The sequence below is a fragment of the Pipistrellus hanaki genome (genome assembly GCF_964339955.1).
Source record: "Pipistrellus hanaki genome assembly, chromosome: 18".
NCBI lineage: Eukaryota > Metazoa > Chordata > Mammalia > Chiroptera > Vespertilionidae > Pipistrellus > Pipistrellus hanaki.
Genome location: NC_140520.1, coordinates 31184280 through 31204093, shown reverse-complemented (window position 1 = coordinate 31204093; position 19814 = coordinate 31184280). Strand labels below are relative to the sequence as shown.

General features: G+C 61.2%; 1 protein-coding gene across 5 annotated transcripts in view; it reads left to right on the top strand.

The window, feature by feature from the left end:
- Window positions 1–19814, top strand: part of IKBKE (inhibitor of nuclear factor kappa B kinase subunit epsilon) — a 251761-nt gene that overhangs the window by 223009 nt on the left and 8938 nt on the right. Inside the window, exons 1-15 of one of the 5 annotated variants that reach the window (XM_084865852.1) lie at window positions 3910–4170; window positions 4694–4787; window positions 6255–6372; window positions 6822–6962; window positions 8005–8134; window positions 9058–9239; window positions 10207–10367; window positions 11175–11285; window positions 11562–11741; window positions 12569–12765; window positions 13436–13500; window positions 13588–13679; window positions 13843–13929; window positions 18214–18289; window positions 18387–18499. In XM_084865852.1, coding sequence (XP_084721978.1) covers window positions 4101–4170; window positions 4694–4787; window positions 6255–6372; window positions 6822–6962; window positions 8005–8134; window positions 9058–9239; window positions 10207–10367; window positions 11175–11285; window positions 11562–11741; window positions 12569–12765; window positions 13436–13500; window positions 13588–13679; window positions 13843–13929; window positions 18214–18289; window positions 18387–18499 — 1817 coding nt within the window. In that variant the 5' untranslated portion in view covers window positions 3910–4100. Of the gene's footprint in view, window positions 1–3909; window positions 4171–4693; window positions 4788–5867; window positions 5977–6234; window positions 6373–6821; window positions 6963–8004; window positions 8135–9057; window positions 9240–10206; window positions 10368–11174; window positions 11286–11561; window positions 11742–12568; window positions 12766–13435; window positions 13501–13587; window positions 13680–13842; window positions 13930–18213; window positions 18290–18386; window positions 18500–19814 lie in introns of those variants that run through there. The other 4 variants (XM_084865853.1, XM_084865856.1, XM_084865854.1 and 1 more) reach the window with 4 other exon arrangements.

Sequence of the window (19814 nt, the reverse complement as noted above, 5' to 3'; positions counted from 1 at the left end):
AATCCTTCAGAGAAGGAGCCAGCAAAGACAGAGGGAGCGAGTGACAGAGGTAGGTGGCTGGGGGAGCAAATGTCACCGAAGTCCAGAGAAGGAATGTTTGAACAAGGAGGAGGGATGGGCCGCAAATGCCGGTGGGTCAGAGGAGGCAGCGAAGAAAGTGCCCTGGGCAGGAGGGGCAATGAGTCGGGTTGGCAGCAAATGGGGAGGGAAGAAGTAGCGGGGAGCTCCTGGCAGCTCATTCAAAGGTGTTTTGATGGAGCATCAGAAGGGGTCAAGGGCCGGGTTTCTGTTTTTGAAATGGACGGAGTAGGTGCATGTCCGCTCCAGGGCAGGGCCCCGCCGGAAGGAAAGAGTGAATATGCAGGAGAGGGCGAGGGCGAGGGCAGAGCACAGGTGGAAGGGGTTGGCCAGGGCCAGAGAAGAGGCACTTCTGTCTCCTGGGAGGGTGCAAGGCAGGCAGTAGTGGGGCGAGGGGGTGAGAAGAAGAGGGAATTCCCTTTTGATTGCTTTCATTTCAGTGACGTTGAAGGCAAAGGCCTTAGCCGAGAGAGTGGGAGAGAATGGTGAGGAGGAGGTTTGAAGAATGAAGAGAATGAAATGCTCACTTTTCATGCCAACCCCGCCCATGGTGCTTCAGGGCTGGTTTCTTCCTTCTGGGGTGCTGCTCCCACAGCCCCTTTCCCACTGCTTGAGGGGAGCCAGGAGGGGGTGCCTGGCTGGCCGCAGGGCTTGTCCCTCCTCCACCAAAGCGCCTGGTGAACGTGGCAAGGAGCAGGGCCCTGAACCCTGTCCCTCTGCCCGGCATCAATGACTGAGCGTGTCACACTGTCCACGTCTTCCTCATCCCACCCACCCTGGTCCTTTGCCCCCTATAGGCGCTGGACAGGCGAGGCAGCCGTGACCAACGGGCCTCAGCCACGTAGGGACAGAGAAGGCAGCCGGTGCTTATTTAGGGCCCACCAGGTAGCAGGCGCTTCATCTCGCTTTGTTTCACACCAACCCTGTGAGAAAGGCCATGGCTTGCTCAAGGTCATGCAGCGCAAGTGGTCGAGTCAGGACTCAAACCTCCACGATGGCAGAACTCCAGTTCTCCCCAGCATGCGCTCGGCCTCCCTTCGTAGAAGGCAGGTGTGAGCTTGTCCCTCGAGAGCTGCCATAAAGATCCCCTCTGCCCTAGCCAGTTTGGCTCAGTGGATAGAGCGTCGGCCTGGGGACTGAAGGGTCTCAGGTCCGACTCTGGCCAAGGGCACATGCCCAGGTTGTGGGCTCGATCCCCAGTAGGGGGCGTGCAGGAGGCAGCCAGTCTGATTCTCTCATCTTTGATGTTTCTATCTCCCTCTCCCTTCCTCTCTGAAATCAAAATTTTTTTTTTAAGTGTATATATAGCCGAAACCGGTTTGGCTCAGTGGTAGAGCGTCTGTCTGCAGATTGGAGGGTCCCGGGTTTGATTCTGGTCGAGGGCATGTACATTGGTTGCAGGCACATCCCCGGTGGGGGGTTTGCAGGAGGCAGCTGGTTGATGTTTCTCTCTCATCGACGTTTCTGGCTCTCTCTCTCCCTTCCTCTCTGTAAAAAAATCAATAAAATATATTTTTTAAAAGGATTATTTTTTTAAAGTATATATATATATATATATATATATATATATATATATATATACACACACACACACACATATATTTTAAGACCCCCTCTTCCCACCTCTGGTCCTTATCCTGCTTCTGAATTGCCACTTTAATCTCCTCAGAGCCATTGGGAACATGTGGTGACGCCTCCCTCAGTCCCTCCTCCCCTCAGGACCCGCCAGGCTCCTGTGCCACCAGATGAAACGGTGGCCGTGCTGCCCACTGGGGCCAGCAGCTCAAAACCACATCAAGACACACATTCACTTATCCACACAGAGGATGTAACCTCAGAGATGCCCAGCGGAACTGCCCCTGCGCAGGGCTCCAGCCCAGCTCCTCCATCCCTCCCCTTCCCCCCTCCTCCTCCACTTCCCCCCAGCCACCACGGTGCCCTGAACAAGCCCCCCCCCCCGCCCTTCTCCTACCCCTGTGCCTCCACAAGTGCTCCCACTGCCTGCAGTGCCTCACCTCTGACCCATAATTCTCTGCCTGCCTCTCCTTTCTCCAAAGTCAGCGGGGCATCCTTTCTTCTGGCAAGCCCCCTCCTCTCTGTGCCCCCATCCCCGTGCCAGGTCCACAGAACCACCCCCTGCTGCAGCGTGTGTCCCAGCATTCACCACGCTGTCCGGGGGGCACCGAGGTCTCCCCTCTGTGTCCTCATGCTTCCTGGTAGGTGCTAGACACACACATTTCTTGCTTTGAGGATTCTGGGAAGAGAGACGGGCTTGCTGGAGAGAGGAGAGCAAGGTGCTGAGAGCTGAGCAGGTTCCCCAGGGAAAACTAGGTAGACGCTTAGGGGTAGGCTTAGGGGTAGACGAGAGAGTATGTTGCAAACCTCAGTGGCTTATTAAGGAAGGTTATTAACTACCAAGGCTGCATGTCCCCGGTGGGCCAGCAGGGGGCTCAGCTCGGGACAGTCACTCAAGGGTCCTGAGACAGCAGTGACCTTGTCTCACCGGCACTGTCAGAGGGCAAGGGCCTCTTGCATCAGCAATTCCACGCTTTGGTTGGGGAATCCCAGGGCCCAGGAGGCGCAGTTCGACACGGGCCGCAGGCGGAAGCCCGGGAACCCTGGCGGAGGGTGGGAGGATCTCAGGGAGGGATTTCTCGGTGCCTCCGCTGTGACAACCCGGGGCAGGGCCCCGCAGCCGGCCTGTGGCTGCCGGCCACAGCAGGTGTGCCTTTCTGCGCGGGAGGCGCTTTTCAGTTCTGGTGTCACCGTGCGGGGGGTGGGGCCGCGGAGGAAACCACCAGGTGTGGCTCTGGGAAAGTCCCTGGACATTCTCTAGAAACGTGGAATTTCCTGCTTTTAACCATTTCTTCTCCGGCTGCCACCTCAGAGCGAGGAGGGCGGGGCTGACCTCTGCAGCGTCCTAGGAGACGTCCTGGGGGCACTGAGACCTGGCAGGGAACGGGCACCCCTGGTCCAGCCTTGCATTCTCCGAAGGTCATGGGCAAAGTCCTGCAGGCGTGGGCCTCAGTGCGGTCTGCAAGGGCTTCCCTGTCTCCCAGGCGTCAGGGCCCCCGAAGGAGGAACACGCGAGGGGTAGAGAATGGTGAATGTATTAGGTCACCCGGAAAACCAGACGGCCGAGCCCCCGAACGGCACCGGCACCCAGGGACCCCCCGGGGAGTCGGGGACTTTAAAGGACTCTAGGTTGGCTTCCTCTGGGCAGAGAATTTGGGCAGGTCTTGGGGGTTGGGGGGAAGATTATGGTCTTAGCAAGTGGAATGTGGTCTCAGCAAAAGCGGGTGTCCACCGTGAGGTGGTCTCCAGGTCAGTTCCCAGGGGAGGGGGTATGGATTCGATTATTGGATCAGACCTAACAGCAAGCACTCCCAGATACTTCGTCCCGCATCGCCCACACCGCCAGCTGAGCAGATGTTACCATCTTCATGCCTTGGATGGCAAAACTGTCTGGGAGGGGTGGGTGCTGTGCTCAGGGTCGTACTGAAGGGCATCACCTGGACCCCGGTGCTTGCTGGGAAGGTGAGTCAGGCCCTCCCTGGGGCTCCTGGGTGTGGGAACTTGGTCCTTCCCCTTGATTAACTTGCCCAACCTGCTCCGTGGACTCTGGGCCCAGCCCTGAGCCCCTCTGCTCCGGGGAACTGTGGGAGATGCCCCAGCAGCACCCCGAGGCCCGCCGCCGCTGCCCAGCCTCAGTGCCCAGCCCCTCTGTGGCTCAGGCTCCTCTGTCCTGTCACCTCCACTTGGGAACTTAGAGCATCTTTCTCCGCCCGCCAGGGTGGCTGCCGCGGCCCAGCTGCCTGTCTCTTTAAGAGAGAGAGAAAGAAGGAAATCAGGAAGTGTGAGCGCTGCTGGAGGCTGGAGGCCGGAGGGAGCAGCGTGCACACATGGAGGCAGGGAGGCGGCTCTGGGCTCCCAGCTCCCGGGAGGCACACAGACCGTCCACTGGCCCCGGCTTTGAGGCCCCCGTCCCCTGAGCACCGGGATGCTACAGGCACTGCCCATGGATGACAGCGAGCCCTGAAAGCCCCCGGGGTGCCAGCCGGTCCCACAGCCTGCACCCACAGCTGAGATGTGGTGAGTGGGCAGCGTCCCGGGGGAGGGGGAAGGGCAGCTGCGGGGTGGCCCTCGGCCAGTGTCCCGCCTGTCCGATGCTAGCCTGTGAGCAGCGGCTCTCCAGGTCCCTGACCCCTCTCTGTGGCTCTGCCTCTGCTGGGGCCCCATGTTCCATCTCCAGGGGTCGGTCGCCCTCGCTAAGAACACTTGGAAGCTGGCGAGAGGCGAGAGGGGCGGTGGCACAGAGGGCTGCCATCCCTGTCCCGCTTCCCAACACCCCAAAGCCGAGTTCGGCTGTCCCCGAGTTTCCCCTGCCCACCTCCTGGTGCCTACCCGCCCGCCCTCCCTCTCGGGGGCCCTTCTCCCTGCCCAGGGCCGGGGAGTGGAAGGACGAGGAGCAGAGGGGCCCTCGGCTGGAAAGCCCCAGCCCCCGGGAGGTGACAAACAGGAAAGGGTTAAAGGGCTGGGCCGGTGCCTTTGATGGAGGCTGAGGTTCGGCAGCACCGAGGGGTGCCTCTCATCCACCCCCCTCTTTCCGGTGCAGCTCTGCTCCTGGACCCGCTGCAGACAGAGAGCATAACACACACTCGCCAGGGAGCGTCCCTGCCTGATCCCGGCTGCTGGGCTCCGAGCACAGGGTAGGTGCGGCAGGGCACAGGCTGGATCCCCAGGAGGAGGTGGGGTGGGAGGGGGTGGGTGGGGAGGCTGGCTCCCGACTCCACCACCCACCCTCCTGCATGGACCATCACGGGAGGAGGGGCCCTTCCAGGCACCAGGGGCTGTGCCAGGACTCACACCCCCAGGCTCCAGCTGACTCCTCCTGCAAGGGCAGCGGTGGCGGGGGAGGGGGTGGACACCTGACCAGCTCCTTCCCCTGAACTATGAATGTCTTCAGGGAGCCTTCCTACCTCAGTTACTTCTGCAAAATGCAAACCACTGAGCTCATGAAGTGGCCTCTGGCTCAAGGAATTGACATTTTCAAATGTTGCCTTAAAAAAAAATTGCAGAGAGATGGCTCAGAGCCCACGTCCCACAGGTGCCCTGCGGGCTGAGGAACCTGTGAGTCAGAAGAAGCAGCCTGCCTAGTCCGGCTCTGAGGCCCTTCTCCCAGTCGTGCCTCAGGGTCCCCCCTGGCACTGCTGCTCAGAGGCAGGAGTTGCCCACTGCTTTAGAGGAACTGGCTTTCGGAGAGAAGAGGATGGAAGCAAAGATGGGGAACAAAGTTAGAGAGGGTTTCAGATCCTCCCCAGGCTCCTGATGGTCTCCTGTCTCCTCCACCCTCCCCCACACACCCACACGCGCGCGCGCACACACACACACACACACGCGCGCGCGCGCACACACACACACACACACGTGCCGCACACATGCACATGCCCTCTCACACATGCACACACACCCACACATATGCATGACAGCACATATGCACATGCCCTCTCACACACGCACACACCCACACACATGCGTGACAGCACACATGCGCATGCCCTCTCATGTATGCACACACACACCCACATGCGCGCCCGCACACGTGCACACGCCTCTCACACGCACACACCCACTCGGCAGCCGGTCCTCTGGACCTGGCCCTGCTGGCCGCCCGGTGCCGCCCGCCGTCAGCTCGCAGCAGCAGGAAGTGGTGGACTCCGGCGAGCGGGAGGGGAGGGGCTCGGCTCCTGTCGCAATCCCGGAGATTTCTGGAGGTGCGGTTGCCACTGCCTGACCGGGGCCCTTCCTTCTAGCACATTTCTGCTTCCTGGGACAGTCCCCGGCCTGGGTGCCAAAACCCAGGACTCTCGGCCCCTGGGAGAGGTGACGGAGCTAAGGGTTTGTGTCTGCAGAGCGGCGGTTTGGGCAGGGGTGTGAGGGGACAGGGGGCCGGGGCGGTAGGATGCCCCGGGCGGGACGGGCACGGGCTGTGCTTGCTTTTGCAGAAGTGACTTACCCTGTCTGTGCTGCACTCTTCCTCTGCCCCCTCGCCTGTTGGGGGCCCCTCTCCATGGGACGGAGCCCTTCATGGGATGATCTCGGCTCAGCTACTGGCCAGGCCCCTGTGTCCATCCCAGGCCAGGGATGACATCCTGGACTCTCGAATGTCCTTCCAGGCAGAAGGCGGCCGGTGGCCGAGGGCAGGAGATGCAGAGCACGGCCAACTACCTGTGGCACACGGACGACCTGCTGGGGCAGGGGGCCACCGCCAGCGTGTACAAGGCTCGGAACAAGGTAGGCCCAGCCCTGGCCCCCGCGGCCCCCGCAGGCCCGGGCAGCCCCCGTGTGTGGCTGGGCAGAGGCCTCCGGACTCGGCCTTGCACACTCTAGGGTCAGGGACACTGGGGGTCTGAGCAGAAGTGTGGGAGCTGCGGAGGGCTCCTCAGCCTGGTGCCCCCCTTAGGCCCGTTTGGAACTGGGGAGAGGGATGGGGACGCAAAGCTAACACCCGGCAGATGACAGCAAATGCAGGAACAGCAGGTGTCAGGTGTGCCGAGCCCTGTCACCTCTCAGTACTGGCCTGGCTGGGTACCCTCTGAGCAGGAGAAGGAGCTGGGGGTCTTTCCTCATTCCTGGTGTTAGGCTGGCAGACGAGGCTGAAGGAGGCTGGGGTGAGGGTGCTCCCCGGGCAGTGGGCTGTCCCCAGCCAGAGCCCCGAGCAGCCCCCTCCGTCCCGATGGCAGAAATCCGGGGAGCTGGTCGCCGTGAAGGTCTTCAACGCCGCCAGCTACCTGCGGCCCCGCGAGGTGCAGGTGAGGGAGTTCGAGGTCCTGCGGAAGCTGAACCACCAGAACATCGTCAAGCTCTTCGCGGTGGAGGAGACGGTGGGTCCGGCGCCCGGGCAGAGCGGGGCCTTGTCTTTGACCTTCGCAGGCTGGGCAGAGTCGGGTCGCACGCTAACAGAGCCTTGGTCACACGCTCACCAGAACAGCAATGTGTAGAATAAAGTAAATAATGTGGGGGTGGCACCTGGGGACCTAAGGACAGGAAGTAGGATGTAAACAAGGAGGACTTCCTGGGAAAGGTGACCTGGGACTCGGTTGTGTGAGATCAGGGTGAGGCTGAGGAGGGGCAGCCATGCCAGAAGCTGGCCCCTGGAGAAGGGCTTTGGGCTTTGGGCTGAGTCTTCTCTTTTTAAAAAAATTTCTTTATTGATTATGGTGTCACATAATTGTCCTCATCCCCCATTCCCATCCCAAACCCTTCCCCACGTATGCCCCCACCCCCCTGTTGTCTGTGACCACTGGTTAGGCTTATATGCATGCACATAGTCCTCTGATTGATCTCTCCCCCTTTCCCCCACCCTCCCCTGCCTTCCCTCTGAGGCCTGACAGTCTGGTCGATGCTTCCCTATCTCCGGGTCTGTTTTTGTTTATTATTTCCCCTAGATGCATGAGATCATGTGATACAAGAAATTCATATTATAAGAACCAAAAATGAGGCCAGCATAATGGTTATGCTGAGAGGAAAATGAATCAGTCTGTAGTGAGTTTCTTTCTGGTCCAACGGTTCTTCTGAGTCCCAATTTCAACGTCACACGGTTCCTTATGTGTACATGCCAGCAATGATATTTCAGTTCTGGATGGTGGACAAATGGTGGTGATGCAGGTCCGACCCTCTCTGGTTTGGTCCTGGGCATCCTTCAGCGACGCACAGCTGCTGTCTGCTAGTATGGCAAGGCGTCATCAGCGTCTTCTGTCTCTGGACTGTTTCTCTTCTGTCTTCATGGCTGGAGCAGTCCTGTCAATTCCTCTCTGTTGCAGGAATCCACATGGTCTCGGAGTTGTTTTCTGAAAATGAGTCTCCTCCTCTGGAGGGAGCGGGTGAGCTGGGCCCTCCTCACCGCGCCCCTCTGTGCCCCTGCAGGGGGCCAGCCGGCAGAAGGTCCTGGTGATGGAGTACTGCTCCAGCGGGAGCCTGCTCACCGTGCTGGAGAGCCCCGAGAACGCCTTCGGGCTGCCCGAGGACGAGTTCCTGGTGGTGCTGCGCTGTGTGGGTGAGCCCCTCCCTGACCCCACCAGGGCCCCCGCCCACCTCTGACCTGGCCCTCAGCGAAGGCAAAGGCCCCGCGGGGGGCAGCGCTTCTGGAACGAGGACCCAGACACGAAAGAACACTCAGAACCCAAGAGGCCCTCCATTCAGGCCTGGGATGGGCATTGATGAGTGGGCAGGACCCAGGGTCTAACTCCAGCTTAACCATAACATGGAAAGCAGGTTGCACACCGATATTCGTAACAGCCTTATTCACACCGGCCACAAGGGGCAAGCGAGCAAATGTCACACACAGGTGCATGGAGGAACAGAATGTGGCCGGCACACACAGGGAATGCTCCACCGCCTTAAGAAGGGAATGGCGTTCTGACCCAGTGAGAGTGGAAGACATTGCACTGAGTGAAATAAGCCAGACACACAAACACTCACGTGAGGGGCCGAGAGTGATCAAGTTCCTCAGGGACGGACGGCAGGCCAGGGGCCTGGGGAGGAGGAGGGAGAGCGATTATTTAATATTAAGGGAGAGATTCTGTTTGGGAGATTGACAAAGTCCTGGAGATGGATAGCGGTGATGGATGCACAGCGGTATGAATGCACTTAATGACACTGAGCTGTAAAATAGGTAAAATTTTCAGATTTTGTTAGGCATACTCAACATTTTTAAAATAAAATTTAAAAAATAATAATAATAAAATAGAGAAGGCGGCCTGCCATTTCTGGGGAGCCAGAGCTTCCATCTCTGATGGTTTCTTAGTAGTGCCTCACTGACCCTCCACAGCCAGGTCCTGGGGACCCCTCCTGTGCCCTGTGCCCTGTGCCCACCCCGTCCTGTGTGGCGGGGCCCTGCCAGCCCGTGGGGCAGCCTCCCCTGCGGCCCCGCCCCGGGCTGGCCTGTCCCGGCCGGCGCCCAGCAGCCCTCCTCCGCAGTGGCCGGCATGAACCACCTGCGGGAGCACAGCATCGTCCACCGTGACATCAAGCCGGGCAACATCATGCGGCTGCTCGGGGAGGAGGGCCAGAGCATCTACAAGCTCACCGACTTCGGGGCCGCCCGCGAGCTGGACGACGACGAGCAGTTCGTCTCCGTCTACGGGACGGAGGAGTACCTGGTGAGCGGAGCCCCACCCCTGCCGCGGGGCCTCCCCGTCCGAGGGCCTCTGTCCTGTCCCTGCACCCAGCTCTGCACCCCGACCGGGAGAACTCGCTCTGTTCTCCGCGGGAAGGGCTGCTGCAGCCTTCCCAGCCTCCCTGCCCACCCTCCCTGCCCAGCCTCCCTGCCCACCTCCCTGCCCACCTCCCTGCCCACCTCCCTGCCCAGCCTCCCTGCCCACCTCCCTGCCCAGCCTCCCTGCCCACCTCCCTGCCCAGCCTCCCTGAACGGCCTCCTTGCCCGGCCTCCCTCACTGGCCTCCCTGCCCGGCCTCCCTGCCCGGCCTCCCTGCCCGGCCTCCCTGCCCGGCCTCCCTCCCAGCCTCCCTGCCCAACCTCCCTCACTGGCCTCCCTGCCCAGCCTCCCTGCTCGGCCTCCCTGCTCAGCCTCCCTCCCTAGCCTTCCTGCCCAGCCTCCCTCCCAGCCTCCCTGCCCAACCTCCCTCACTGGCCTCCCTCCCTAGCCTCCCTGCTCGGCCTCCCTGCTCGGCCTCCCTGCCTGGCCTCCCTCCCTGGCCTCCCTGCCCAGCCTCCCTGCTTGGCCTCCCTGGCCGGCCTCCCTCCCTGGCTTCCCTGCCCAGCCTCCCTGCACCAACCTCCCAGCCTCGGCCTTCCTGCCCAGCTTCCCTCCCCGGCCTCCCTGCCCTGGCCTCCCTGCCCCAGCCTCCCTGGCCAGCCTCCCTTGTGCAGTTAGCAGCTTGATCTGACCCTCATGGGGGATGGGACACCACTGGTTCCCACCTCTCCCAGGGCGCAGGGAGGGCAAATAAAAATGCCTGGGTAGGCCAGCTCCATGCCAGTGTCCGAGGTGGCAAAGGAGTGGATTCTGAGGCTCTGTTGCCACCAGAAGGCAGAGGAAGGGGGTCTGCAGGCAGGCACGGCCCGTGCGCCCCCCCCTCCACAGCCACTCTCTGGTTCTCTCGGCAGCACCCGGACATGTATGAGCGGGCGGTGCTTCGCAAGCCCCCGCAGAAGGCCTTTGGGGTGAGCGTGGACCTCTGGAGCATCGGGGTGACCCTGTACCACGCAGCCACTGGCAGCCTGCCCTTCGTCCCCTTTGGCGGGCCACGGCGCAACAAGGAGATCATGTACGGTGGGCGCGGGCAGGGTCAGGCCGGCCTCCCCCCTGGCCCTGCCACGTCTCTGCTTCTGCCTCCAACTCTGTGGCTCTCCTCCGGCCCCCCCACGGCTCCTCTTACATCCTCGCCCATCAACACCTGGCTGACGGGGACGGCCAGACCGCTTATCTGAGTCCAAGGCCTCCCTTTAGCACGCACACACGCACACACACACACACACACACACAACCGGCCTGGCTGGCTGCTAATCTCACCTCAGCCAGGCTCCAGGACACTGTCAGGCAGACATAGGGCAGGCCCAGCAGTCTGACACAGACGTAGCCAGAGATAGTGCTGCTCCCCCTGCGGGCATGGCCCAGCGCAGAGGGATTTAAGGCTGACGCATGCGGAGGTCCATGCACCTGCCCTCTCTCCGGTCAGCCGTGCGGGAGCTGCTGAGGTCAGGGAGAGGGCACGGGTGGTGCTGTCGGCGGGTTGGACATGGAAGGAAAGAGAGGACAGTGGCTTGCAGGGGAAGGGTATCAGGCCAAGCCCAGCTCAGGCAGAGGTGCAGAGGCGGGCCCGCTGTGGATGCGCGTAAGGGGACAGAGGGGCTGGACAGTGGGGGGAGGGGGGGCAGCAGGATTGGACCGGGGAGCACGAAGGCCAGGTGCTCTTGATGGCTGAGAGCCAGGCCTCTCCGATGCTGTTGTTAGGCTGCCTTGGAGGTGCTGGGGGACTTGAACCGGTGCTCTGAGCCCTCCGTGCTGAGCTTGCCGTCCTCTGAAGCGTGGTGGTCCGGGAGTCCCCCTGACCTGGTCCTGCCCCCTGACCCAGGTACCGGATCACCACGGAGAAGCCGTCCGGGGCCATCGCGGGCACGCAGAGGCAGGAGAACGGGCCCCTGGAGTGGAGTTACGGCCTCCCCATCACCTGCCAGCTGTCCATGTGAGGGTCAGGCACAGACGAGTCTGGGCGGGGCGTCCTCTCGGCTGAGGCCTGTCCCGGCACAGGGTCCCCGCATCCATCCACCACCTTCCCTTTCCGACCTGTTTTTCCATCCGGATGCTGGGCGCGCCCCCCCTCCCCCCAGCCCTTCCTCCCCATCCCACCCTGTGTCACCACCTTGGTCCTCACTCGCAGGACATCCTCCAGGAATGCCCCTGCCACCCCCTGGAGGGGACAGGCTGGGCTCCCGCCCTGACCTTCTCCTGTCCGGGGCAGGGGCCTGCAGAGCCAGCTGGTGCCCGTGCTGGCCAACATCCTGGAGGTGGAGCCCGCCAAGTGCTGGGGCTTCGACCAGTTCTTCGCAGAGACCAGCGACATCCTGCAGCGCGTCATTGTGCACGTGTTCTCGCTGCCCCAGGCGGTCCTGCACCACGTCTACATCCACGCCCACAACACGTGAGTGGGCGCCAGGCCGGAGGCCCGGAACCTTCTGTCCCGGAGCAGAAGGGCACGTCCGAAGCAGCATTTTGGGGAGTGTTTCGATGTGGATGCTTCTGGGTCCAATCCCAAACCCCACTGTCAGGCTACCTGGGTGAGGCTGCATGACTTAGTCTGGGGCAGTGCTAGACCCACCAAATTCAAGTGAACCAGGCCTCCTCACAGCTGCTCCTGACTCGGCGCACGCCAATGCAGGCGGGTGCGCCTTATCACCCCTTGGGTGGGGGTGCCTGCCGTGGGGTCCCTGATTGACGGCTGGAGAGTTTGGGGGAACCAGGTGCATTTTAGTGGGACGAGGTGCAAGGCAGAGGCTGGGTGTGGGGGCTCCTGAGTTCTGTTCCCACGCTCTCCATCCACTAGAGCTGCCCCAGGCCTCTCCACCGTCGATAAGAAGAACAACTGCCAAAGCTGGTTTGGCTCAGTGGATAGAGCGTCGTCGGTCTGCGGACTGAAAGGTCCCGGGTTCAATTCCGGTCTGGGGCATGCACCTTGGTTGTGGGCACATCCCCAGTATGGGGTTTGCAGGAGGCAGCTGATCCATGATTCTCTCTCATCGATGTTTCTGACTCTCTATCTCTCTCTTCCTCTCTGTAAAAAAATCAATTAAACAAATAAAATTAAAAAAAAGAAAGAAAGAAAGAAAGAAAGAAAGAAAGAAAGAACAACCACCCGGTCCCTTCCTCTGCAAAGCTGGGCCCTTTGCATGGATGCAGCCTCAGCTGGGGCGTGGGTCCCCCTGCTGACACTGCCTCTCCCTCCTGTCCCCCCTCGCCCGGGGCGTCCAGGATAGCCATCTTCCTGGAGGCCGTGTACGAGCAGACCAGCGTGGCCCCCCAGAACCAGGAGTACCTATTCGAGGGTCACCTCTGCATCCTCGAGCCCAACCTCTCCGCACAGCACATTGCCCACACCACCTCCAGCAGCCCCCTGACGCTGTGCAGCGCGGCCACGGAGGCCCCCACCGGGCTGGCCTTCAAGGACCGTGAGTAGAGCCACCCCGCTGGATCTCGCCTCCTCCCCCCATTCTCCTCCAGGAGGCAGGGTGGGGGTCCATTCCCCCTGCGGCCCACAGGGTGCCCCGATTCTGGGTTCTGATTTTTCACGTGCCCCTGACACGCCATGTCGCTCAGGCTGGCGGCCCGGCGTTCCCGGGCTTTAGTGCCCACAGAGCCGTGAGATTCCTGTTGGAACAGGGAGTGGATTTCATGTGCTCCCCCCAGCCTCTGCCAGGGGAAGCTTCAGACAGTCTGGCTTGGAGGAAGCTGGAGCCCGAGGTGCTGGAGAAGAGGGAACGCAGTCAGGGGCCCAGAGCGTTGTCCTCCGAGTCCTGGCAGAAATATTACTTCTTATTTGAATAAGTTCCATTCCATCCTCCTCCTCCTCCTCGGGTCTCCGAGGCTGGGAAAGGGAATTAACCTAGAAAGTCATGGGCACAAGGGTGGTTTGGGCCCATTTTCTGGCTCAGATGCAGGTCTTCGGCACGAGGATGCAGTTCGCCAAAGTGAACACAAGGGGGCAGTGAGGGACCGCAATCGTAAAGCCACGTTAACAGGCATTTAAGGCCGGAGCGGTGGGGCCCTGGGAGTTGCAAAGCTGGGTGGTGAGGGGTGAGTGGGAGCCCGGAGTGAGGAGTGCGGGGCCTTTGTTTGCAGCCGCTCTGGACATCACCAAGTTTGTGCCCAAAGTGGACCTGCAGGCAGACTACAACACGGCCAAGGTTAGGGGTGGCCCCAGGGGGCAGGGAGGGGGGCTCACCCAGGAGTGGGGGAGTGGGGATTCGGACTCTGCCCACCTGTGTTCTCAGGGTTTGTTGGGTGCCGGCTACCAGGCCCTGCGGCTGGCACGGGCCCTGCTGGCCGGGCAGAAGCTGATGCTTCGGGGATTGCACTGGTTCTTGTGAGTACCCGGGGGAGGAAGGGGGTGCAGCAGGTGCAGGGGGCAAGGTGGGCGAGCGGGAGGGCCAGGCAGCCCAGACTCTCCACGGACGCTGGGGCCCCGGCTGCGGGCATGTGCCTGGCCCCGGGAGCAGGAGCTCTGACCCGCTCCCCTCCCTCGGCAGGGAGATGCTGCAGGCGACCTGCCGGCGCACACTGGAGGTCGTGCGGATGGCCCTCCTCTTCCTCAGCAGCAGCCTGGGCGCCGAGAGGTGGGTGTCCTTCCCAGGGCGGTGGCTGCAGCAGGCCTGAGGCCAGCTGAGGCCCCTCGGCCCTTCTCTCTGTCTGTCCCTCACCCCACTATTTCCAACAAGGTCCTTCCTCTCCCCTTCCCGGGGCCCCACCTTCCCTGCCTGGCTGGAACACTGAGGGCACTGCCATCCCGTCCCTCAGCCCCACAGCCCCACAGCCCAGCCCCGGAGGATTGCTCCTGTCCCCCACCCCCACCCACCCCCGCCTCACAGCTCAGCTCAGGGGGAAAGGCCGGGTGGGGGAACATTGCCTCTCCAAGTACCGAGGCAGCCAGCCTCCTGCCCCAGGAAGGGCCTCTGTCCTCCAGACTCCCCTCCCCGCCCTCACCAGGTCCCAAGCTGGACTTGGGGAGACACAGCCACGTGTGGTCCCCTGGGCCTGGCACGATGGGGACCCAGGGGTCCCACCTCCAAGCTCCTCTCTCGCCTCCTCCTGTCTCAAACCGTCTTTCCTCCTGAGGGAGCCCCGCCCAGCCCTCGGAATGCCTTGGTTTCTACTCCTCTGCCGGGCTGTTTAGGGGTAACGGGTGGAGAAAGGGGGAGCCTGGGGAGGAGGAAACCAAACGCAGGCCGAGGAGAGGAGAAGCAGGCAGCCTCCGAGGGCATTCCTGGAAAGCGGGCACAGCCCTCGATCCTGGAAGGCCTGGGCCTGGGGCAGGGGGGACGGGCTCTGCGGCCCAGGGCAGCTGCTGGTGGCCTGTGCCGTGCCCGCGGGGAGGAGACGTGGAGACAGAGGAGCAGAGGCAGTGCCGGGCATGCCTGGCGTCCGCACCCTGATGTCGGGCCCACGCCCGCAGGAAGGCCCGGGAGTTTCCAGCAGCGGCTGACTCACCGCAGCCTGGCCTGCCTCCTCCGCGCTTGGCAGCGGCCGCGCTGCCCATGGAGCAGCTGGGCGGTGGCAGAGTGGGAGGAGGGAGAGCATTGGCTCCGGAGGACAGGGCATGGCTGAACCCCCTCAAACAGCGACAGGGATGAGGGCAGCGCTCTGGCCAGGGCACAGCAAGGGGTCCTGGACGGCTGTTGTGCCATGCACGCAGCAGAGGGGCACAGGAGGAGGGCAGGGTGGCTGGGTAAAGGGAAGCTAGAGATGGGTACGGGCAACCGCAGAGGTCTTCCTGGAAGAGGCGAGGCTTTTCAGGCCGTAATGAGAGAGTACCTATTTTGGCAGGCCCTGTGCAGAGGCAGAGAAGGGGGGTATTTTGAGGTTTGGGAGATTTGCAAGGGATAAGGGGGTGCTAGTCAGGTTCCCACTGTTATGAGGAAACTATCCCAGAGTGAAGCTGGAGCAGGGAGAAGAAGGGCTGGGAAAGGGAGGAGCGGACACATGGAGGTCCTGGAAGGTCCAGGTGGCAGGTTAGACCCCAGTAACATGACTATGGGTCTATTGTGGGTTCTTGAGCAGGAGAGTGATGTGCAGAGAAATGTATTTGCCTGCCCACTTGCTCTGGACCCAGGAGCAAAGGGATTTGGGGCGGGAGGTGCGGTGGGGGGTAGGGGGGGTGGGCGGGGGGAGTGCGCCCAACAGGCTGGCCCTGAGCTGGAGTTCTGGCATCTGGCCTGGCCGCTGCCTTTCCCCACTCTGTTTCCGAGCCCCTCTCCCTGCCCCCTCCACGCCCCCCCCCCCCCAGTCATTGTGTGTCCAGAGAGCTCAGGGTGAGGGGTGCCTGCTTTCAGGCCCATCCCGGGCCCCAGGAGGAGTTTGGGGAGCACGAAGAGCAGCAGCAGAGCCCGAGGGCCAGGCATAAGCTCCTGATAGAGCTTGTGTTCCTTCTTTTGCAAAATGAAAGCCGGCTCCAGGGCTTTGCAGGGCCACCCTTTGGTGGGCGGACTCGGGCCTGCGCGTTCTAAGGCCTGAGCCACAGCGCCTCCCGCAGTGGCACCTGAAACGTCCTAACAAGCTGAACTCGTTTGGCGGAGCCTGAGCGTCCGACAGCCTGGGCACCCCTCTCCCACTCGTTCCTCCGGCCTCGGGCTCCCCGGACGGCTGCCGTGGCAGGGCGCCCTTGCCTCTGTCTGGGAGCCGGTCCTCCTTGGCGGCTGCTGCCACCCAGGGGCCCGATCAGGCAGACGGGACCGGCTTGGGGACTCCCAGGGCTGCTGCCCCCACCGCCGTCCCCCCAAAAACACCCATGTCCCTGCCTCTAGCCAAGCCCTCTATCCCAGAGCGCCCATGCGACCCCACAGACACCTCGTTAGGGAGCTGGAGGGCGGTTCGTCTCCCTTCCGTAGACGGGGGACTGCAGAGCTAAAGCGTCACAGCCCAGGGCCGTGCAGGTGGCACGTGTGACAGCGAGAATGGGACTCCAGCCTTGGCTCCGACGCCCTGCCCAGTCCGCCAGCCTAGTCCTCTGTCATCAGTGTCCCACGCTCCCTTACCCACCTGTGCCACTGACAATGCATTAGGTCTCCGTGTGCTGAGGGGCCAGGGGCGCTAACCCGCTGGGCACGGGGAGTGGAGTGGTGAGCATGTGGGCAGCAGCCCTGCCTGCAGCAGCCTCCGCTTGTCTCTAGCCTCTTCCCCTCCCCTCCCCTCCCCCCCTCTCCATTCCCGCGCCAAACACACGGGGCTCTTCTTCTCTCAATGTTACGGTTATAAAAACAGTGCATGCTAATTGCGGAAAGTCGGAGTATACAGGCAAGCAAAAATGAAATTAAAATACCATATCCTACTGCACAGAGATGGCCACACCCCTGAGCAGTAGGTACCCTTAGAGAGCGCCCACGGTGTACAGACCAACCAGGGGAGTTCCTGTTTCATCACCTGCTTCTCTCAGCCAACGAGCTCTCGCCTCATACATTCTCATCTGATCCGTGTTCAAAGAGCCCTAATGCCCCCCCCCCCCACATTTCCTCTTCCGGTTGGCTTCCTCCAACCAGGACCCAGCCTCAGCCCACACTCTGTGATGTTCCTTCAGTCTGTTTTAACCTACGCAGACTGCTGCCCCCACCCATGACATGGGCTTATGGGGGCACGACACCCATTGTCCCCCCCCCCCTTCTGGACCCGGCTACACTTCCTCTGGGTGTCATTTGTCTTGTTCCTTCACAGAATGCCCTAGAACCTGAGAGTTCTAACGGTTGGAGGTACCAGAGTAAACTTGAGGCTGATGCATCCTAGAGCAATCATGTCAAACTCAGAGGCTAAGGGGGGCCAAATAAATGAGGCATGTGGCCCGGGGGCCACGAGTTTGACATGCCTGTCCTAGAGGATGCTGGGTACACTGGATACCCACCTGCCCCTGGGTGGGGACAGCCTGATATCTCTACTGGGCAGCTACGTTTTCCTGTGGAAGAATCTCTGTGATGTTACTTTGGTGCCACACAAATGGCCACCCCTTCATCATTCATCAGTCACTTTATTTATTTTTTATTTTTTATTTTATGATTTTTTACAGAGAGGAAGGGAGAGAGATAGAGAGCTAGAAACGTCGATGAGAGAGAAACATCGACCAGCTGCCTCTTGCACACCCCCTACCGGAATCGATCCTGGGACCTTTCAGTCCGCAGACCGACGCTCTACCGCTGAGCCAAACCGGCTTCGGCTCATCAGTCACTTTAAAAGGGGCAGCACGACAATAGGATTCCAAGTCCTGGTATTCTATACACCACAGCTTTTTCCTTGTCAATAGACTGTTGCAGTGATCGGCAAACTCACTAGTCAACAGAGCCGAATAGCAACAGTACAACGATTGGAATTTCTTTGGAGAGCCACATTTTTTAAACTTAAACTTCTTCTAACGCCACTTCTTCAAAACAGACTCGCCCAGGCTGTGGTATTTTGTGGAAGAGCCACACTCAAGGGGCCAAGGAGCCCCATGTGGCTCGAGAGCCGCCGTTTGCCAACCACGGGATTATTGGTTATCATGAAACACAGTCTCTACTGCAAGCATGTCAAACTCGCGGGCCGCATGCCTTGTTTATTTGGCCCGTATTAGCCTTTGAGTTTGACACGCTTGGTCCACTGATGAGAAACCTGACTCTTTTCCTTTAGTTACAAATTTTCCAAGTAAGAAGGCCTTGAACAGCTGCCTTGCACTGTGGGCTCTGAGTGTCCATAGATTCAGCTTAACCCAATCCACCTCAATCTTTATTCGCTGCGGTGCTCAGCAAGTCCCCACGGGGGTGAGTAGGAGCCTCTTCCAGCTGGTTCCTCTGCCCCAACCACCCAGCTCACCGGATACCCCACAAGCTGCTGTCTCAGGGGTGCCATGCCCCAACGCATCCCTTCTCTGTGCTTCCCTCGAGGCTCAGCAACATGGCCGGGGTGCCTGAGATCCAGGAACTGCAGAGGGCCTCGGAGCTGAGGTCTCAGCTGCGGACTGTGAGTGAGGCGGGGCCGGGCGGGGCAGGAGCTGGGCAGGGGGCAGAGGACCCACCAGGCTCCTGCAGACCCCTGAGCTGGGCCTCTCTGCCTTCAGCTGGCCGAGATCCTCTCCGGATTCTCCCGCAGCCTCATGGAGAAGCACATGAGCCTGAGCAGCCTGGGCCTGGAGCTGGCGAAGAGCCGGGATCAGGTACATGAGGACAGAAGGTCTGTGGGATTTACCTTCTTGGTGGGGCGCGGGGTCGTGGTAGCCATCTGGGAATGAGCCAGACCCTCCCCTGGGACCAGTCGGAGGGAGAAAAGGGCCTGGGGGTTAGAGAGTGAATTCACAATGGTAGCAGGGGCGACAGTTCTGAGTCAAAGTGAGTTCCCTGCCCGCTCAGAGCCCTTGCTTTGCGTCAGCCCCTGGCCAGGTCCTCCTACTCATCTTGTTTTGCCCTCAAGACGGTGGCACTGCCCTGGGCCCTCAGGGAGGCTCGTGTGCCCGGAGCCCGGCCAGTAAGTGACAAGTGACCCTGTAGGGCATCCGGCCGGGGTCACCCACCTCCAAAGCCTAGTTCCTGGGGTTCACCGGGGAGTTTCAGCTTTCACAGCCCCAGGCCCCCTTTTCACAAACACAAGGCGCCCACTCCCCGTGGCCTGACAGTGTCCCGCCCGGGCCAGGGCGTCCTCCGCGGCCCCTGCCCGGACCTCAGCCCCACGCCCTAGGTTCAGGATGGGAAACGCGCTGGCAGCCGCGGGCGGGGCTTGCTCTTGTTTTGGCTGCGGAACCGACCAAAGCCGGCACGAGGCTCTCTCTGCTCCGTTATCCCTGGAGAGTGGCTGCGGTCCACGGGGGAGTGTCCCCCGGGCAGTGTGTGTGTGGGGATCCTTTCTGAGATCAGAGGACACATCCGGCCCCACCTTTCGGACAAAGACCGAGCTGAGGTCCTGTCCACCCCCTGTTCCCGGGAGGGCAGGCGCCGGAAAGCCCTGGGGACAAGCTTGGTGCTGCCCCGAGTCCAGCTCCAGAAATAGCTGAGCCGGGGTCCCTAGAGGAGCTGCAGGAGGAAGTGGGGCTCCCTCGGCCTGAGGGCGAGGAAGGAAACCCCCCCCCCCGCCCCCAACACACACCCAACATCTCAAATGGAGTGTTTGTCCAGCCTGAAAGGGGGAGGGGGAGATCATAATGACCTTGAACTGCAGGAGGTCAGCTCCCTCGGTCCCTTGCCTCCAGGCAGGGCCAAGAATATGGGGTCATGATGCGTTAAAGGAGGGTTGTTGGCTATCATGTGAGTTCCTTCAGCGTCCAGTCTCCTCTCAAACCTTCTCACCAGCAAACGCCACCCTCCAGTCTGTCCTGCTTGTCTGTTTGTCCTTCTCATCTTATTCAACACTGTGTGTGTGTGTGTGTGTGTGTGTGTGTGTGTGTGTGTGAGAGAGAGAGAGAGAGAGAGAGAGAGAGAGAGAGAGAAGAAGGACAGAGAGAATAAACACAAGAATGACAGATGGCTGGTTGGCCTCAAGGTGCCTCAGAAAGCTT